Source organism: Danaus plexippus, chromosome 17, assembly GCF_018135715.1.
Source record: "Danaus plexippus chromosome 17, MEX_DaPlex, whole genome shotgun sequence".
In the NCBI taxonomy this organism is placed as follows: domain Eukaryota; kingdom Metazoa; phylum Arthropoda; class Insecta; order Lepidoptera; family Nymphalidae; genus Danaus; species Danaus plexippus.
Window position 1 is genome coordinate 9,166,378 of NC_083548.1, and position 19,665 is coordinate 9,186,042.

At 38.7% G+C, this 19,665-nt stretch overlaps 2 protein-coding genes across 4 annotated transcripts; one reads left to right on the top strand and one right to left on the bottom strand.

The window, feature by feature from the left end:
• The first annotated feature begins 676 nt into the window (after positions 1 to 676).
• Positions 677 to 13,102, top strand: LOC116771518 (histone acetyltransferase KAT6A). 2 transcript variants are annotated; one of them, XM_032663389.2, is made up of 11 exons: positions 677 to 1,842; positions 2,330 to 2,494; positions 3,361 to 3,509; positions 3,653 to 4,593; positions 5,079 to 5,292; positions 5,454 to 5,851; positions 5,948 to 9,911; positions 10,083 to 10,207; positions 10,585 to 10,748; positions 11,367 to 11,475; positions 11,729 to 13,102. In XM_032663389.2, exons 1-11 carry the CDS (start codon positions 1,297 to 1,299, stop codon positions 12,010 to 12,012), a joined length of 7,059 nt encoding a protein of 2,352 aa, XP_032519280.2. In that variant the 5' UTR covers positions 677 to 1,296; the 3' UTR covers positions 12,013 to 13,102. The 2 variants fall into 2 exon arrangements, with proteins under 2 accessions (XP_032519280.2, XP_032519281.2); XM_032663390.2 differs by having other exon boundaries at positions 679 to 1,842; positions 3,653 to 3,735.
• A 1,873-nt stretch (positions 13,103 to 14,975) lies between these two features.
• Positions 14,976 to 16,698, bottom strand: LOC116771539 (F-box/LRR-repeat protein 15). 2 transcript variants are annotated; one of them, XM_032663416.2, is made up of 3 exons: positions 16,426 to 16,564; positions 15,841 to 16,084; positions 14,976 to 15,685 (listed from the first exon to the last, which is right to left on the bottom strand). In XM_032663416.2, exons 2-3 carry the CDS (start codon positions 16,077 to 16,079, stop codon positions 15,532 to 15,534), a joined length of 393 nt encoding a protein of 130 aa, XP_032519307.1. In that variant the 5' UTR covers positions 16,080 to 16,084; positions 16,426 to 16,564; the 3' UTR covers positions 14,976 to 15,531. The 2 variants fall into 2 exon arrangements, with proteins under 2 accessions (XP_032519307.1, XP_032519306.1); XM_032663415.2 differs by having other exon boundaries at positions 14,979 to 15,685; positions 15,841 to 16,307; positions 16,426 to 16,698.
• Positions 16,699 to 19,665: the final 2,967 nt, after the last annotated feature.

Below are 19,665 nucleotides of genomic sequence, written 5' to 3' on the forward strand. Positions count from 1 at the left end.
AAAAAAATCGTATCTACATAAAAATGTAGGTACATAATTATTTTAGTAATTTAAAGATGTGAGTGTCTGAATGAAGATTACTAAAGATCCACATAAGACCAAATTAATTAGCCAAATTATGTGCCTAGAAAAATCTCATCTTAATGATATTTCTTCAATAATTTCTTATATTATAATCTTATAATATAAGTAATCTTGTTCCATAATTGAATTAATAAATTAATTTTTTATAGTTATTCCAAAGAACTGTGGCACCTAACATTACACGATTAATTAATATATCTATGATTTGGTTATATTAGGGAGTTTTATATTTTAAGGTTCATTTAAATATACCAAATATTAATACAATTCTACCCTCCTATAATACTTATAAATTTTATAACACTTAGTCACATATATATGTATGTATATATATACAATTTTTTTTTAATAATTGTGATTATTGTAGAAAAAGTATTTAAAAAAGGAGTCGTTGTTAACTTCTATGAAATCCAAAATTATTATATTTAAGAAATCAACATAAACATTATTTAATTTCTATTGATTAATTAGTGTTTTCTTTGGTAACCATAGACAACGAGTAACTCTATAAATAATTTAATTTTAATGAATTTCATTAAGGTGGCAATACAAATCTGACGGACAGGATATCAAAATTATTTTTTTCATATAGCAAGGAAACTGATTGATAGCCATTTTGAAGAGCCTTTTGTTAGTGTTTTGTGAATGTTTTCATAAAATTTTTGCAAAATTATTATGATAACATTATTGATATGCAATAGTTAAACGCATTATGATCAGAGAATAATTCCTTAATGAACTTTAGGGTATTGTGTTTGTTTGGTGTAGGCACATTGTGACAAAAAAACCGGAACGAGTTGAAATTTACTTTAATATTATTTTATCGTTTTTAAAGTATTAATTAATAGTGTAAGTGATGGATTGTTGTTAGTGAATGATTTATTGAACTTATAATTATTTACGTCGCGCCTCGCGTGTATTTGTTCGCTACGTAAATTATTGAGATCGCCACAAGATGGCCGCCGTCGGATGCCCGCTCCGCCAAAACCCGCTCGTGAGGCCCGATGTGTCATCTATTATCCATGGTGTGTCTGACATACTATAAACTGGCGTCTTATAGCGCGACCGAACTTACCGGTCGCTTCCAGCGAAGTTCCATTGTATAAAATGGAATTTCGCTCGAGGCGCCAAAATACGATGGGTGTTGACACATCTCTAGCTGCAATACCGTACCGTTACTTTGACGGCTGCACAAAATAATTGTTGACAAAAATGAGCGAACCGGACGACGTTGGAAAAGAAGTGTGGAAGCGTTGGATTCTTGAGGCGATACATAAGATACGATCGCAGAAGCAGAGGCCGAGTGTGGAGAGGATATGTCACGCAATAAGACAGCATCACAACTACCACGAAGATGTTGTTTCGGAGCGTCTGGAGAACGCTGTGCGTGAGGGAGTAGTGCTGAAAGTGTATAATAAGGGACAAAGTTCGTACAAGGATCCAGGGGGGTTGCAAAATAAGGTGTTACGCATATCGGCAGATGTAGACGTTTCGAGGGCGGTCGCCAAAGCAGTGCGAGAACTCGGTGAGCGAGATGGATCCAGCTTGAAGACTATCGAGAAGTATCTGCGGCAAGCTTACCAAGTGTCCGTAGAGGAAAACATCGAGGTTCGGAATATATTGCGAGGCGCAGCGAAGCGTGCAGTGGCTAGGGGCCTTCTCATTCATCACGCGGGTAACTATAAAGCTGCCGAGAGACCCTTACAAGCCTCGGAGCGCATTTCAAAACAAAGGAAGTTGCAAGATTCTCCAGAAGAAGTGAGTATATAGTTCTTGATCCAATAACATAAAAGGTTTAATATTTTGATTTCTCATAAGATTTACGTTGGTTAAAAAAAAAAAAAAACAATCACAAAGGTTTCAAGTTCAAAAATATGATTGTGTAATCGCATGTATTTGTCATTCATGCTCATTGTTATCAGTAAACAACAACATACTGTTTATAGTGGAGCAGTTCATTCAAAAGTTGGCATGAATGAATGTTGAGCTAATAAACAACTTTTTAATGTTAAATTATTATTGTTTATAAGTCTGGAGACAAAACTATTAAAATTTTAATTGTCATTTGGAGCTGATAATGTATTTTAACTGAACATAATTTTAGTTTATATAAAAACAATACTTAAATGGTTTCTGAATATGTTAGGGTTTAGATATTTTTTACTATTATGAACATTAATGAGTAAATTGACAGAATATTTATTCAACATATAAGTGACATCACATGTTACTATGATAATTCCAGAAGCCTAGCCCTGGTGGGGTGCCGGTTTGTGCTGAATGTCTCGGAACAGATGCTAAGAATAGACTCGGAGTCACTGAGGCACTCATCTGCTGTGCCCAGTGTAAATCATACGCTCACCCTACCTGCCTCAACCTGCTTGAATACATCAATTTGACAACATTGAAGGTAACACACACACACACACACACATATATATATATATTTTTAGAAATTGGTAAAAATGCATGACGATTTACATATATGAAGAGCATGTGATCATGCCTTAAATGGTCTTTGATTTTGATATTATGATAAAAATTGTTAGTTTGTTTTCATAATATTACGTCACAGTCACAGTCCAAGACAATTAAATATAATTTTTTTTACATACCCTCGCTTTGTTAATAATGAAATTATAAGTTAATTAGTATTGTCTGTCATCTGGTAAATAATAAGGGACAATGATATGATTTTGTATATGCTATAGAAGGTCAAGTTTGAAATACATTTGTATTGTTGTAATTGAGAGGAATAAAAAACTTTTATTTGCATTTAAATTTATTATTCTTATAAGTTTTATTTGTTACATAACTGTGATAATGTGACTGTATAAGGTATGATAGTTATATTTCCTGTATAATGGCCTTAAAATAGTATGGTTCTATGAAAAATACCCTTGCCTTTTTGTTTTAATGTGTCAGATCACTATCAGACTATCAATAGTAGCCAAATATTCATTTAAATAAACAATTAAAGTACTTATGTATTCATTATTTAAGAAAAATAAATGCAAATCAAGGTGTAGTTACTTATGACGCATCATAAGCATGCAACATGTACTGCAATAATTAAAATATTATGTACATTAAAAATATAAAGTAGGTTTACCACTGCATAGAGAATGGTTTGTTGAGGGAAGTAAAATGAGCTGTGAAATGTCTAAAAATAGTTAACTACGTCCAGTGATATCTACTTAAATTATATCACTGTGTGGTCTGAGTTTATTTACCTGCATACCACCTGTATTTATGTAAAATACAATATTGTTTCAGAGTGTCCGTTGGTGGTGCGGGGAGTGTTCGCGGTGTAGTTCGTGTGGTTTAAGCGGTGAGTGGGCGTCGCGCTGCAGCGGCTGCCCACGAGCCGCCCACGCACGCTGCCACGCTCCGCCCTGGCGCTGCGACCGCTGCTCACGGACCAGGTCTGTGTAGACAAATAAGTAGCTATTGAACACAATGTTAAATATAATTAATTCGATATTAGAAGGAACTGCAACTCGTAAAAATATTAAAGCAATAAGGGAAATATATGTCATTAATTCAACGCTTGGTACTGTGATTTCAGAATGGCGATGGGAGGGACGCCGAAGAAGCGGAAGTCGAAGACAGCAGCGAGACGCATCGAATCAGACGACGAGCCCTCCGACGGTAATAACTCGCCGTACGCACGCCTGCCGTCCGAACAGAGAATGTCCAAGGAGAAGCAAAAGTTTTTCAAATTCTCCGCTTTTAATCTCGTAAAACGGCGTCGCTGTAGGGAGTCGTCGAGCGAGTTTGAGAGCTGGGGTGGCGTGCGCGTGACGCGGGTGCAACGCCTCGAGCTGACCGTGGAGTCCTCGCCGCCCGTCCCGCCGCAGCCCGAGCCCACCATCTTCGAGCGCCTGGCCACGGACGCGTCGCCCGACGGCGCCTGGGGCTTCGCCGCGGAGGCCCGCAAGCAGCGCCTCGTAGAGTACCCGCCTAAAGTCGTACCCGCGCGGTCGCCGCCCAGCCCGCCCGCCAGGCACAGGCGCAGGAGTAGATGCGGAGATCGTCTCTTAACCACGCTATTCGACGGTCTATCCGAGTTTTATTCTGTTCGAACGGCGTCTCGGTCGCAGTCTCGCCATCGCCCGGTTCGGAAGAACAGTGAGGACCGACAAGTACTTAAAGAGACGAGGAGTACGTTCAAACGGTACCAGGCGTCGCTGAACAGGGAGCCTAGTGATTCCCGGCCCATAGAGGACACTGGCTGTAAGGATGCGGGGCGGGACGATCGATCGAGGGAGAGCGAATCTATAGAGAGAGTGCCTTACGAGGCGAGACGGGCCGAGAGGGGCCGGAGCGTGCGGTCTCAGAGCGGCGCAGAGGGCTTCGGGCTCGGCGGGGAAAAGTTGAGTGCGTCGGCGCTGGTGGTGCGCGCGGCGGAAGGCAAGCGGGGTGGGGCGGGAGTGTGCGCGGGGGCGGGCGAGGACGCTCAGCAGCACAAGCTGGCGCGCGCGCTGGGCCCGGCCACCAATCAGACGGGTAAGCGGGGTTCGGGGGCGCGGTGAAAGTGTCGTGGTGGATCTGACCGTCGCTCGCTCTGATTGATGGCCGGCGCTCCGCTGTCTGTACCGCGCTGTGTCTCTCGTTCTCTGTTCGGACTCGGTGAGTGTGTCGGTTCGTTCCCACTGAGGTATCAAACTCAGGTATCGGCAGTATCCACACATGCACTTTCGCTCGCGCTTCTCGTCGTGGACGCGAACATTTAATTTTTCCGCTTGGTGTGTGACTTTCCTCTCTATTCCCGCTGTTTCCGTATTTCGTTTGCATTCCATTGAGTCGTATGGCGTCCGGTTTGTATGTGTAAAGTAAATAGATCGATGCTTGAGTCAATTCTATTGTATTATTTTTTTTTGTTGCACATTTTTTTACTTTGTATCAGTATATAACCATATTCATATCCGATCGTCACATGTCATATCACCCCGTGAGATTTCATCGGTTTTGATATTATTTTTTACTTGCAGAAGGTAAGCGGTTGCCAGCCGGTGTGACTGAGGCCGACGCGGAGTTGTTTAAGCAGGCTCGTGAGGCGAGCGGCGTGGACGGCGGCCAGTCTCCCACCCCCGGCCCAACTCCTGGGGTCGGGCCCCCGCCGCCTCGCTGTCCCTCCGCCATCGAGTTCGGACAGTGGGAGATCGAGACCTGGTACTCCAGCCCCTTCCCGCAGGAATATGCGAGGTACGGATAGTAGATCTATATATGTTAATGGGAATCAGTGTGTAATTAGCATTGAAAAATAACTAATCTTCATGAATACAGACACGTGTCAACGAACATAAAACTAAGACTCTTTTTCTTCCACTAGGAATATACAACATATATGTGTTATCATGTTTCAGGTTGCCAAAGTTATTCCTATGTGAATTTTGTCTTAAGTATGCGAAGAGTCGAGCGGTTCTCATGCGTCACCTGGACAAGTGTCTATGGCGACATCCGCCCGCTACGGAGATATACCGGTGCGGCGACATATCTGTGTTCGAAGTCGATGGGAACGCGAACAAAATATACTGTCAGAATCTCTGCCTCCTCGCCAAACTGTTTCTAGACCACAAGACGTTGTATTATGACGTCGAGCCGTTCTTGTTTTACGTACTGACCAAAAACGACAGCAAAGGCTGCCATCTTGTCGGATATTTCTCTAAAGAGAAACATTGTCAGCAGAAATATAATGTGTCGTGTATAATGACGATGCCTCAATATCAAAGACAGGGTTATGGGAGGTTCCTCATCCATTTCAGTGAGTGGTGGAATTATTTTTCATAAACATTTCATTCAATGTTGTAGATTATATTCTTTCATAGAGTACATTATTAATGATGTTTCGTTTCGTCAGGTTATTTGTTGTCAAAAGAGGAAGGTCAAGCGGGTACTCCAGAGAAGCCTCTGTCAGATTTGGGAAGGGTTTCATATCACGCCTACTGGAAATCGGTGATACTGGAATATCTCCACGACCACAGAGACAAACCGTTCACATTCGAAGACATCGCTCTCTCGACTGGAATGCACATGAATGACATCGCTGTAACATTTCAGCTGCTCGGCTTTGTGAGATACGTTCCCGACAAGGATGATATCAAATTAGGCATTTGTGTAGATTGGAAGAGGGTCGAGAATCACGTGAAGAAGCTGAACAGTAGACCTCGCCTGGAAATAGATCCCGAATGCTTAAGGTGGACGCCATTATTGACGCCGACCATCAATCCCTTCAGATCCCCGGATGAAAATTCAGCAGATCAGGACACAGAAAATGATGAAGAAGAATTGAAAACAGAAAGTGAAAATACGGAAACGGAACCCGAAACGATTCCTTCGAAGTCCAGCGCGAAAACAAAGTCCACTGAAAAAGTCTCGCTAGCACAACCGATAGCCGTCACTTCATCCGGGCGGAAGAGGACGCGACCTCTCAAATATAGCGAAACTACGTATCAAACTACGCCAACGTTAAGTGACGCGACGCGGAAACGAAAACGAGACGGGAATAGAAAGCTCTCCGAGAGCGTCGATGAAGAAAAGAAAGAAGACAGTACACCTCGACGACAGAGGAGCAAGAGTGTCGGTTGTAAGTCTAAAGTCGTACAAGAAGAAGTCATAGAAGATCTACCGAGGAATAGGCGGAAAGCTAAAGAACAAGCGTATGCTTCAGATAGTCAAGAGAGCCAGGAAAGTAATGATGTTCGTACTGAAGAACCCGCACCTGTCAGGACGGGTAAGGCAAAAACGAAACGGAAACTCGCCTGGAGAGGAAGACAGACGAAACGCCAGACGGGGAGTAAAACAGTTACTAGCAATGAATCACCAGTAGCGAAGAAGGCCAAGGTTAATACCGAGGAAAACGTCTGCTACAAAACTGATGACTCCTCACATCCGACTGCTGAACCTGTCGAGGAGAAGACACCAGTAGAACGAAAGGAGAAGTCCGAAAAGGACAAGAATTCAGAAGCAAGCTCAGAAGATTCGTCAGGAGAGGCCGATGACGAGATGGACGTAGACGAAGATAGAGCCAGTGTGCCCAGCAAACCTCCGACACCGCGCTACTTAGAGGAGAACAGCACGGACCATCACACCAGTGACATGGAGTTGGACAGCATACACATAGACTCCCCGAAATCGATTGCTGAAAAAGAGCAAGTGATTAACGACAGCAAAGACAAAGCCGAAGAGGAACCGCCCGCCACAGGGAACGAGTCGCAGGCGGCACACGCGGAAAATAACGACAAGATTACCAAGAATGCCAATGATAGTGACACAATTACCAAGGATGCGAACAGTGACAGAAATTCACCCGCGAAAGTGGTTCTCGATGATAAAGACACAATTGTCATATCAGAATCCGATGACAACAATAGCCAGAGCTGCCCGCTACCATCACCGAAGCCAAATAACATAGCTCCGGCACAAGTCGCCGTATCCGATTCCAAAGATGTTAAAGACGTTGCAGAAAACGAAAGTCCTACTAAAGTTATACCCATAGTGTCCACAGAAAATTCCCATATCGTATTAGACGCGAAGGGTGATGGTAATCCAGTTAAGCCACCGGTGGAGCTTATTGTCCATAGACTGCCTCACTTTGAAACTATCGTCGTGGAGACGGAATCAGACAACGCCCTTTCACCAGCCATAGGTGTGTCTCCCAAGAAGAACGACAAGACGGTCATAAGCGAATCGCCGAAACAAAAGAAATCTCCAGAAAAAAATACAGAATCAGCCTACGAGCAGAAGAAGTGCGATATGAGGAAGGAAACCGTGATCCATCATCAAAATATAGAAGAGAGTAAAGGGCCGGAGAAGAAGACGCTCAATAAAATAGAAACCATCGTACAAAACTTGGATCCACATAGAGATATGACGAACAGTATGAAGAAGCCCGACCCTCCTAAAGTAGACACGTTCAACGAAATGGATTCAAGGAAACTACAAATGCCCGTGACCAGTAAAGAGAGCGAAATATCTTTCCGGAACGACATGTTGCATGTGAGGAAGGATGAAATCGTGGTTTCCAGAAGCATCATCGAAAACACCTTGAACAACTATCAAAACTCAGTGAGCAACTCGATGACCATTCAGCCCATAAACTGTCTACAACTGCAGCATTCCTATATGAATCACAGGACGAGTGTCAGTAAGGAATCGCAGGCGGTGCAGACTGACAAACTACACGTAAAGACCAGTGATCCCAACAGAGTGATTAACAACATGCCTGAACCGCCTGTTATAAGTAAAAGTACGACTAAACTAGAAGTGCCCCATCCGATCACGTCACCAGTTGTAAACCCTGTTATTCCCAAAGTGCCCAATGTATCCGACATAAGTTTTTTACCCAGATGTCAGAGTGCGAATGCTGCTGTTAACTTGGGTATGGAAAGACCAGACTTGGATAACAATTTCACGAACAGTATACAAAGTTCACTCAGCGGTCCTATCAACACAGGTCAAACTAATTCCCAAGATAAAAACGACCCCAACCAAAAACCTAGGGAGAAGAGCAAGCTCAGAGACGTACGAGTGAACTCCGCTCACAGTAAGATCGAAAAAACTGAAAAGAAATCAACAAAAAACGAGACACCGAGAAGTACGCCGGAGCCGAAGATGTTTTTTCCAGATCAGAATGCCATCGCCAGTCATCGGAAGACAGAGACCTCGGTACCGACAAACGTGATAAACAGCGTGTCCGTGACGAGCAAACTAGACACGAAGACCAGCGAGGCTCCCAAAAAACAAGATTTTTTTAGGAAAGAAAAATCTAGTACCACTAAATGCGAAACTAAAAATACAATCAAACACGACAAAACCTGTTCCTCCCAGTTGAAGGCGGCAGAGCAAAACGATTTTAATAAAATGTTGCCCAAGTTGAAATATGATAACGAATTAGTTCCTAAAGCGGATTACGCCATGAACCAAATACCGAGCTATCACACGACGCATGCGCAGTACGCGCAGTGGCCGACATGGGACCATACCAGGTTACAGGGGACGTGGGACAACAGGTTCCTGGACATGAAGAACAACGATAAAAACTACTTGGAGAAATTCCAGGGCTTTAATTTACCACAGTTGGATCAAATGCAAAAATCACCACAGAAACTACATCCGAAGTACGACCACAATCTCGCTTACGGGGCTCTATCTAGCGGCCTCTACGCTACCACGGGGTTACCGCATTTCAAAGAGACTAAGGCGCCAACCTCCAAAGCCTCGGAATGCCCTCAAAAGAACGACTGCAAGCCAACCAAGCAGTCCAAAACGACGACCGCCTGTCAGACACAGTGCGACAAGAAATCCCAGTCGCACACCAACGACACGCAGATGAAGCAGATGATGCAACGGCAAGTGAACAAACAACAGGAGGTGGCGACCAGCTGCGCAGACTTTAGGCAGCAGAGCCCGCATCTATTGACGTCGCCGGGCTGCAAGACGCCCTTCAACCAGAACGGGCCCTGCGACAAGGACATAGACAAGAAAGCACGCCAGCAGAAGAAGGACGAGTCGCCCAAAGATACGAGCAAGGAGGAGATGTGCGAGGCCGTCAGTCCCGCTCTACAGTCTATGGGAGTCTACACACCAGACTCCACGAGCAACTCGGTCCACTCGGTCCAGTACCCCGCATGCGAGCTGGACGTCAGCCAGCTAGGCCTGGAGTCGCCCACCAGCATCAGCTCCGACCTCGCCTCGCCCTGCTCCATGATGCACATGCATCCCGCACCCAGTCCGCAGTACCCGCACTCCTCCATACACATACCGTCCATCATGAGCCAACCCAACCAACCGCACAAACAACAGAAGATCAACAACAGGAACAGGTAATATTACTCGGTATTATATATATATACATATATATATATATATATATATATATTTATATGACACCTTTCACATAGATCACTACCGCTTTATTGTAATCGTGCAATAATATATATGTTGCAAATAAAGTAAAATGTCGTGTGACTAAGAAGATGTGAATACATTTCCAGGAGTACGGGCAGTGCGGGCGCGGCATCTAGTGACAAGAGCGCTCGCGGGTCCGGCACGCCCCCCGCGCGACACCGCGTCACGCCGCCACACGCGCCGCACCCACCACACGCACCCGTCTCACACGGTTTGATATTACTAATATAACACTATACGTTACTACTCTTTACTTCAAGCATCACCTCTCAACTCACTACACATTTAAAAAAACCTAAAAGTGCCACGTATGTTATTTTAACAATATATAATTTACATTCTGTATCTACTGTGTTTTTTTTAAATAAAATACTATCCCCTTCACTATGTGATCATTAATAAGTACTGACAAACATACTGATGTTAGGTTTCAACCAGCGTACATACAAATAATATTTTTTCCGATCCGTTGCGGATATTCTGTTTTTTTTTTAACTTAACCGGACGTTTGTATTATTCATCGTGGTAATGATCGAGTGTATTCGATAGTGTTGTACATAGTTTGATTTAAAGTGCGCGTTGTTCCAGGCGGTAGTGTGATGCAGGGCGGCGGGTATCAGGGCGGGTACCTGTCCTTCCAGCAGCAGCAGCAGTACCACGCGGGCTGGCCGCCGTCCTGCTCGCTGGCCAAGCTGCAGCAAATGGCTGACGCCCCACAACATCCGCCGCACACGCCACCAGCGACCGCACAGGTGATACATCACTATACTCGACATATACTTACCAGGAATAACTACTAATTCGTGTTCTGATGCTTGTTTGATAAGAACTGCTTTTTAGTATTTTAAATATTAATATGTGACGTCACAAAACTATTGCCCCCCATGCCCCTTGTCACACGATGTCACACTTCGCTGATACCCTCCCTCCCCACTATCGTGTGACGCACGTCATGGACGGTCCCATAGTATTAACATGTTTTTAGTTACAGGATCTTTTGTCATGTATATTTATCTGTTCCTTTGTTATATTTTATTAAAACGTGGAGGGTATGTTTCTAACATGCACTTGAGCTTATATGTTACCTTTAGACTAGACAACACGTTGACAAATTAATTTTATTTTACATCGATCAGTCTTGTCTGAGTTATTGCGGAGTAGATTTGAAAATGTAATATTTTTATATATACATATATCTATGTGATTTCATTTGTCCATTATGCATTGATCGACCATAATTTTTAAATACGCTCTCTCATAACAAATAAATTTTAGATTTAAGAAAATTTGTACATATCTATTATTTTAAATAACCGTCGATTGTATATTTTAATAGTGATAGTGTGCTAAAAGATGAATTTATGTTTCAGTACGGGCAGCAGGCTGGGACGCCGCCGGCCGGTCACTATCACGCGCCCAAATACTACGCGCCCGCCCACAACCAGATAGAATCGCCCAGGAACACACGGAATGCGCCCAGTGAGCACTCCAACGCTTAACTTGATATCACATTATATACGATTAGATTTCTCTCTAAATCAAGATTTGCATTAATGTATACTCAGTGCATATAATATGATTTACATCCATATTTGTATGTAATACTGATTTAATAAGTCGCAATAGAGATAGTTATGTATTGTATTCAAAGGTATTAACTTTTAATTTCTAACTCCTCATACATATAAAGTCAGATTATGTGCATATATATATTGAATAATGACTATTCCAGGTAACCTAAGTCCTATGCAGCACGTCCAAATGGGACCAGGATCTCGGATGTCTCCGAATCTGAACACACACATCATCAGCCAGTACGGGCTGAACGGGTACCGTGTACCCCCGCAGCAACAGTTCAACAATCTGCCAGTTCAGATGATGAACGTCCAGCCGGGTGTGCAGTACCCGGGACCGGATCCTCGTGCGCAACAACCCAACGTGTACGCGTACGCGGGTTACATAAACCCACCACCGCCTCTCACTATGCAAACTTTGAACTCGACTATGCGTCGGTAGCCTCGACCGAAAACCCAGTGCCGGAAACAGTGATAAGTGACAGTGAACAGCGAGTGAAAGTGATTCACCGATGAAAAGTACAGTCATGACGGAACTGGGCACTGTATATAGTATGAATAGAAAGTGACACCACTCGAGTTGCCTTATACCACACCAGAACGCCTCTTTGGTTAACGAAGCAGCTATATGTTCTAGTTATATGTAAATTCTCTCTGATAATGTGTAATAACTGATGTCGAAGCTGAGTAAAGTACAAAATTGCTGATAAAATGTATCTAGGTACCGTTGTATAGTAGTGATTATTGAAGGGAAATGTAATTATATGATAGTGCAATAAGTTGGATGATTTGTTAATTATTATACTAGCTGTTCCGACCTGTACAAACATGACCCTCGCGCACATGCCGGGGAGGTGTGTGCCCGAACATTATAAATTAATGATTATTGTTAAATTACCCAAAGAGACATCTATATAAGTTATGTCAGAATTAGTGCAATCATTTACGAGACGGTATGAGACTTTGCTGTATCATATTTGTGTTTTATATGTATATCGTGTGCCGTCGCCTGGCGGACGTCGAGAGTAATGTACAGTCGGTGTGTTATAAGTTTTGTCTTCGGAAGTGCCTCTTTCTCGTCCCTTATGCTTAACCTGTGTAAGATAATGAAGTTGCTGCTTTCACTTAACACAAGGATGTATAAATAGTTAGTTGTAAGTATATCTGTAATAATTTTATTGATGTGATACTATCAGAGAGCTGCACAACTGGCCTAAAGAATGGTTGATTTTTATATTTTGGTATTTTTTTTTTTTAATAAATAGCATAATAATTACAATATCTTTGTACGCTTCGCACTTAAGATTTCTTTTTGTGTTTTCCTCGTTAATTTATTGCCAAATGTTATTAAAACTATGCTGCATAGGTATTTTAAGTTAGTTACGTTAGCTTCGTCTATTATTTGTAAGATCTGCCCCTGTAAGGTTACGAATGTTATGTATTTGTTACTAATGTGTAGTATAAAATATTGTAAATATATAACAATAAGACTTGTAGCAGGTGTTATTACACAAAATATAATTTTGTGAAAACTAAGCTCTTTTATTTAACGCCCGCACCTCACTACCGTGATGAAGTCGGTTTATATATCGCAGGGTCACTGGACAAACATATGTTTCCGCGCATCAGTTCTGTTTAAGAATAGTTGTGCTTCCGTTTGCTGTTTTTGTTGAAAAAAATATAGATTTTTCACTAAAAGCAAAAAATACGAGGTATGCTAAAATAAATGCTTAACAATAAAAATGTTGATCGCTGCATTTAGGGATAGTTGAAGCAAAACACGACAAAACAGTTTCTGTGAAAGTAACTAAACAACCCAAACATTTTACGTTTACGAACTTTCTCTTGTAATCATTACAGAAAACACAGAACTCTGATCATTTTAATTTTTTTTATTAAAGTCATGCTAAGGTGCGCTTTGTTTAAAGTATCGTCTCTCCGGTTATGTTGCTCCAAATATTCCTCTGGGTAAACATTAGCGCTTATAATATTTTTATTTTTCTCATTAAGTCTGTTGTTATAATGAGATCTAAGATTTTCGCGAGTATTCATTGAAATGAAACTAGTGTTATTCGGATTTACTACGCGGATTTTATTATGTAGTTTTTAAATAATAAAATCCGCGTAGTAAATCCGAATAATACTAGTTTCATTTAAGTCTGTTGTTATTCGATGTATTAGCGATTATCATCCAAAATAGTTTCGTTTATTAGGTTGTTTAAAAATAGCCTTCATCCGTGCAAAGACGTGCGAAGTGTATTCTGCCAGTGTCGTGTAAAATGGACGAGACAAAACAAACATTAAACACGAAATCATAAGTTGCCCGTTTCGTTTAAGATGACAGTAAATAAATGATACGAAAACCAGCAAATATGTCACAATCTGAAAAAGTATATTAGTAAGCTCACAGATTGCTTAAAAGTACTGATGCGATTTTTTTAAATGATAAATCAATATGTTTATCATCTTAATTTTACTAAAACTTGAACATTTTCTTCTGGGTTTAAGTTTATTCTCACACAGCAAATTTATACCTCGCTAGTGGCCCTCGCCATTATGGCCAAGGTATCACAGATGATATTAATATATTTAGCATATTATGAACGCAAATGTAATAGGTAGGTTTAAGTTACTATAGTCACCTGTCCAGAAGGTACTGTTTCAATTACGTAGTCTATAGATGCTGAGTCGTGAGTGACGCTTAAAATTAGTTTGGTAGAGAATGATAATAGATATTTACTAGACAATGAGGGAATGTTGACTTGAAGCTAGTAAAGTGTAGTTGACTGGTCACGAAAGGGAAAAAAAGTATTTCCCTTTAAAACTAGTTCCCAAACAGCAAAAAAATTGTCTTGTCCTAACTGGTGAGGTAATTTTGGTTAGGAAAACATGGATATGAACAATAAAGCCCTTGTGAGGTATATTTCCAGCGATGAAACGGTTGTTATTTTTCTTGCTTTTTGTTTTTTCACTATATTTATCCGTCAAATGATTTTCTAAATTCGATTAACGTCAAAATAAGCGCCTCGTTTGGGATTCATAACCTGTAAAATGGTCTCTTTATTATACCTACAGCTGCCAACCTCTCCCCGTCTATTATAATTTCTTTTCAGCCCCGTCTCAATTTTTTCGTTCATTATGTAACAACGTAAACATTCTTTAACTTAGCTTAGTATTTTCTTTAGTTCGTAAAAAAACGATTCTTTATAAATGTTGGTAGAACTTTTTCTGTTAAACCTTCCCAAGAAAACTAATTTTATCTTTTCATTTATACAGTTTTTGAATTTGTGTTTAGATTGATGTTTTTTTTTCTCAGATATTTTCTTTAAATCAAATGTGTACATTATTAATTATTTAAAATATTTTTATTTCTCCTATAATGATACAACATGACTAGGTAAACCTATTTTCCCTTAAATACAATTATTTTACTCGAAAATTTATAGATGCCTTATAGTTAGTTCAATATTGAATCAAAATTTTATAACAGTGCATTTTATTTCGTTTTTATTCAAAATATTCATGAAATTAAAATAAAAATCTAAACAAAATAAAGTAAATTTTAAATAAAACTATTCTATGAGGTATTAATGGCACAACCCTTTTCCATTATTAGGATAAATTGCAAAAAAATAAGAGATCTTATTTAAATTGATATTATAATAGATATTAACAGCTGCTGTTTTAGGAGCAGCAAGAAAAAAGGTCCAACGCATCTGTACTGAACATAATAAAATACATAAAATTTAATCCTATCATTTTGCTACATATTTCCTTATAGCACAAAGAGAGAATTGTCATATTTCAGTAAAAAAAATAAGATTGTCATTATACCTACGGATATACGCACAAAAAAGATTATGAAATATTGTATGTAATGGAAAACATTTGCTAGATCTTCTATTTGTCGTACTATTAACACCAGTTCAATTTATTTATATAAGGCTATGATAGTTGTACATTAAATTGCTACAAACTCCGGAGCTGGAACGGGTTCCGTTGGTCTTCTATCCAAATGGACTCTGTTTCTCATCAGTTGCAAACTATTCTCTGTAACTTTTGTACAACCTCGCACAAGAAGGCCTTCCAATTTTGGACAGTTGAATGCGAGAGCCCTGTAATTTAGTTTAAAATTGTATCGTTTTATGTCATTGAGAAATATCAAAAACTGTATTTCTTTTATAAGGATATTACAAATATTAAATATATTATTTCAAGAAGCATATTGTGAATAGTGTTGTTGAGAATCGTTTATAGTTATAACACATACCTTACACCTTTATCTGTAATTTCTGAGCAGCCTCCTAAGTTGAGTAGTTTTAAAGACTTGCTGTACTTGGCCATAGTGTGCAGACACTTGTCGGTGATCTGTTTATTGCCTTCTAAATTCAGAGTCTTCAAATTTCTAAATTTCTTAATAAATATAAGTATGCAACCTTCTGATATTGCTGCACAGTGTGCTAAATCCACTTCTTCCAGTAAACTCTGGTGAAGTGCCAGGGCCTCCATTGCTCCTGTTGTCAGCCAATAACATTTAGACAGCTTTAAGACTTGCAAATTACTACAGTACAATATCGCAGGCTGTAAACATTTAGCAGACAAATTTTTACATTGACTTAAATTTAAACTAATCAGCCCTTTATTGTTGAGTAGTATAGGAATCAATTCCGCGTCAGTGATGGAAGCACACCTACTGAGATTAAGAACTTTTAATCTAGTACAATTCACAGCGAAGACCTACGACAAGAACCATAGTCACGTACATGTTTATTATTATTAAAATATCAGTCGATATTATTGTATATACTGATAAGTATACAATTCGTGAATCCTAAATACATATATCAATTCTTACTTGAAATGTGTGTGGAGAAAATCCGTTATTTATGAGCTTCAGTGTTGTAAGTTTTGCGAAATACATATTTATAATTTGAAGACATGTTTTAGAAACGCATCGAAAATTAAAACATTCCCGTATGTTTAAATAGGGAATTACTTTAGCCACCAATATATCCTCCCAATATAAATCAAAAAAATGCTTATTTCTTTTTAAGTTCATAATTTAATAAAAATCCAAACAAATATAAATGTTTATTTATTTTTCTCGTCTGACAATTAAGAATTGTGTATATCTCTAACGTCAATTGTCAAAAACAAGATTGATACTTTTAAATCAAATATATGAGGTTTAGGATCTTGGTTTTTCGGTTCTCATTTAAAAGATTTATCTTATTAAATATATGAATAAAAATTAATTTACTTTCTTATTTTCTTTCGTCTATATAAATATATATAGGGTATTTCAAAGAGATTTTCTGAATTTTTTAAATCACAATCTTTCCTTCTATCATCACTATACATCATCATGATCAATTACAATTTAATGGAATGAAGCAATATTAATGTAATATTTTTCGGTTATTACAGTTTTGATACATACAATGCAGTCTCTTCATTTAACTTATTTAATTCAATACTTGATATAGGTAGCGTGTTTACTTGGTACGTATCAAGAAAAAAATAAAAAATGCACTGTTTTGCTGTCATACTTGTGAAATTGGGACTAAAGTAACACGTTGCATCATATTGGCTAAAATAATCATGGATAGCCGATAAATCGATTAAGTTCTAGGTTTACAAATACAATCTTTAAATGTCTATGACCATAATAGAATACAGCGAAAGATGAAACTCTCTTGACGCATTTTCAAGAATGGCAATTAATTACAAAAGCACTATTAGACTTCACAAGCATTTGTACAAAATCATCTTCTAAGCCAGTCACTTGTACAGTTATTTTAATTAAAAATTCACTTTTAGTTCCATTATGGCTTACATAATAAAGATAGTTGAGACTCCACGTCCCAATCGCTTACTTATTAAATTAATATTTATTGCCCATTCTGGATCTATTAATTTCATTTAATCGACGTAAAATATTATAGAACTACTCACTAAAAAAAACATACCTTTTATTCATTCATTTACATAATTATTGTAATTGTGAAACTATTTTAATGTGTTACTAAAGTATAATTATGATAAATATAAGTGTAAGTAAATATGGCGTAGTCAGGTGTTGTTATGGTTACGAGGTATGTGCGGCTGGGGGCGGTAAGACAAAACACACAAGAGGTTTTTAAGGATATATAAATCTCTGCATAATCTTGTTAGAATCTGTTTTAATTTACATGATAGTACAATAATTGCGATGGACCCGGCACCCGCACGGTGAGTCCATGTAATGCAAAGAGGTTTCGTCTCTATTTAATTTTTCTGTCAACTTAAAATAAATTCACATTTAAAATAATTCAAAAGTATAACACTATGATCAACATTTTTAATGTATTTTTTTCAATTTTTTCAATCAATCTTTAGTTTGTAGGACTACGTCAAGGTTATTTATCACTTCTTAATGTCTTCCTCTAATCAATGGTCATTGTTTAATTATAGTAGGTATCTAGTAAGACTAGCATACGTAATGTTTCATTTACATTTTACAATGATATTAGCAAAAAAATGTTACTGTCGTTAGTTTAATTCAAAGTTCTGAATGAGTGTTGAATAGTACAAAGTCCGTATAGAATATTCACGAATAACGATATTATTCCCATTATGAGAATATCACAAGCTTTAGCGACGAATAAAAACAGCTATTCAAATCACCAGTTTTTATTTAAACAGTTTTTTTGTTGGAATACATAATGGCTGTGTACGCCAGATTCCTCAGTAGGTATAATTATTAAAATAAAAATGTTTTGAGTTTTATCTCCCCATAAACTTATGCTCCGAGGTCGGTGATTGTTTTTTTATATTTAGCATGCAGCAAAAAATCCTTAATGCGTTAGTTTGGGACATTGTAAAGACAAATAAGTGGGATTTTCCGTAACGGACATTGACTTATAAAGATTTAATAGCAAAAAACAAAGACTATAGACCCAAACAACAATTTTCTGTATGAGTAAGTTTTTTCGTAATTTTTTTGTAACCCGCATTATTTTCTTTCGAAGTTTCAAATTGTCTAAGAGTGAATGCAGCTCATTTTTCTGACAATGACAAAATTGTAAGAAAACCAATTACACCTTGAAGACCCCAAATTTTCTACCCTCTGGATACAGTTAGTCACAGGCGTATTATAAGATAACTAACGCACAGTGGCCCTCCGTCCTTTCGCTGTAGACCTTCCTCGCATCCGGACGAAGCGATAGAGGTACTTAGGTTCCTAACAGGCAAAGTGAAGGATATAAAAGTTTGCTTGCCACTGTATTTTCTTCGAATAATAAAATGGGCGTCGTCAAGAAATGCGTGAATAGGCTGTTACTGAAATGATGCGTTCACCACCTTCTAACGAATGGAATTACAGTTTAGCACTATCCAGTCGAAACGAATGTAAAATCCACTCACAATAATGGGGGATCTTACGGTTAATTTAACTTGGTATTTTGTGTGACGTACATGCAATCATGTAATAACGGTGAAGGTTATCAAGGTAACAGTGATTAGGTCTTTACTGGGACAGTGCGTTTGTCCTTAAGGTTTCATTTCTAGCTACCATCAACTAGGACGAGAGTCAAGCGAAAGAAACATTAATATTTAATAAAAAGTATCCAATTAATAATGCTATTTTATTCTATGACTTTTTACGATCATAGTCTGCCATACGCAGAGACGTTAAAAGAGTGTGTACACCTAATTAATGAGAATATAATACTACACACATCAACGTTGCCTAGGGATATTTCATTTTTCCTTATATGAAATTCTGTATATATTTTGTTTAAACAATTATATATGAAATTTAGGTTTATATTATGGTTTATACTTGCAATACATAAAAAGAGATTCTTCAAATATTTTTAATTTATTTTTCTGTGTGTACTTTGTACATAATGGATTTTATGTAGGAAATCATGAAAATTAAAGTCATAAAATAACAAAAAAAAAAAACATTTACATAAAGTTAATATTAATTAGAGTTCAGTATCGGTTATTCGTGTTCAAAATAAAGTTATCCAAATCGAGATCTGGTATCAGGTCCTAGATTCTTATCAAGTGCAGGAAAAGTTGTTCTTCTGTTATCAAATTTGGAGAATAG

Excerpts from the sequence above, each read along its gene's own strand:
- LOC116771518 (XM_032663389.2), top strand. The coding sequence starts at position 1,297 with ATGAGCGAACCGGACGACGTTGGAAAAGAAGTGTGGAAGCGTTGGATT. Across the intron at positions 1,843-2,329 it reads TGCAAGATTCTCCAGAAGAA|AAGCCTAGCCCTGGTGGGGT; the intron begins GTGAGTATATAG and ends TGATAATTCCAG. Across the intron at positions 11,476-11,728 it reads GAACACACGGAATGCGCCCA|GTAACCTAAGTCCTATGCAG; the intron begins GTGAGCACTCCA and ends TGACTATTCCAG.
- LOC116771539 (XM_032663415.2), bottom strand. The coding sequence starts at position 16,629 with ATGAACTTAAAAAGAAATAAGCATTTTTTTGATTTATATTGGGAGGAT. Across the intron at positions 16,308-16,425 it reads TTTCTCCACACACATTTCAA|GTCTTCGCTGTGAATTGTAC; the intron begins GTAAGAATTGAT and ends TTCTTGTCGTAG. Across the intron at positions 15,686-15,840 it reads ATTACAGATAAAGGTGTAAG|GGCTCTCGCATTCAACTGTC; the intron begins GTATGTGTTATA and ends ACTAAATTACAG.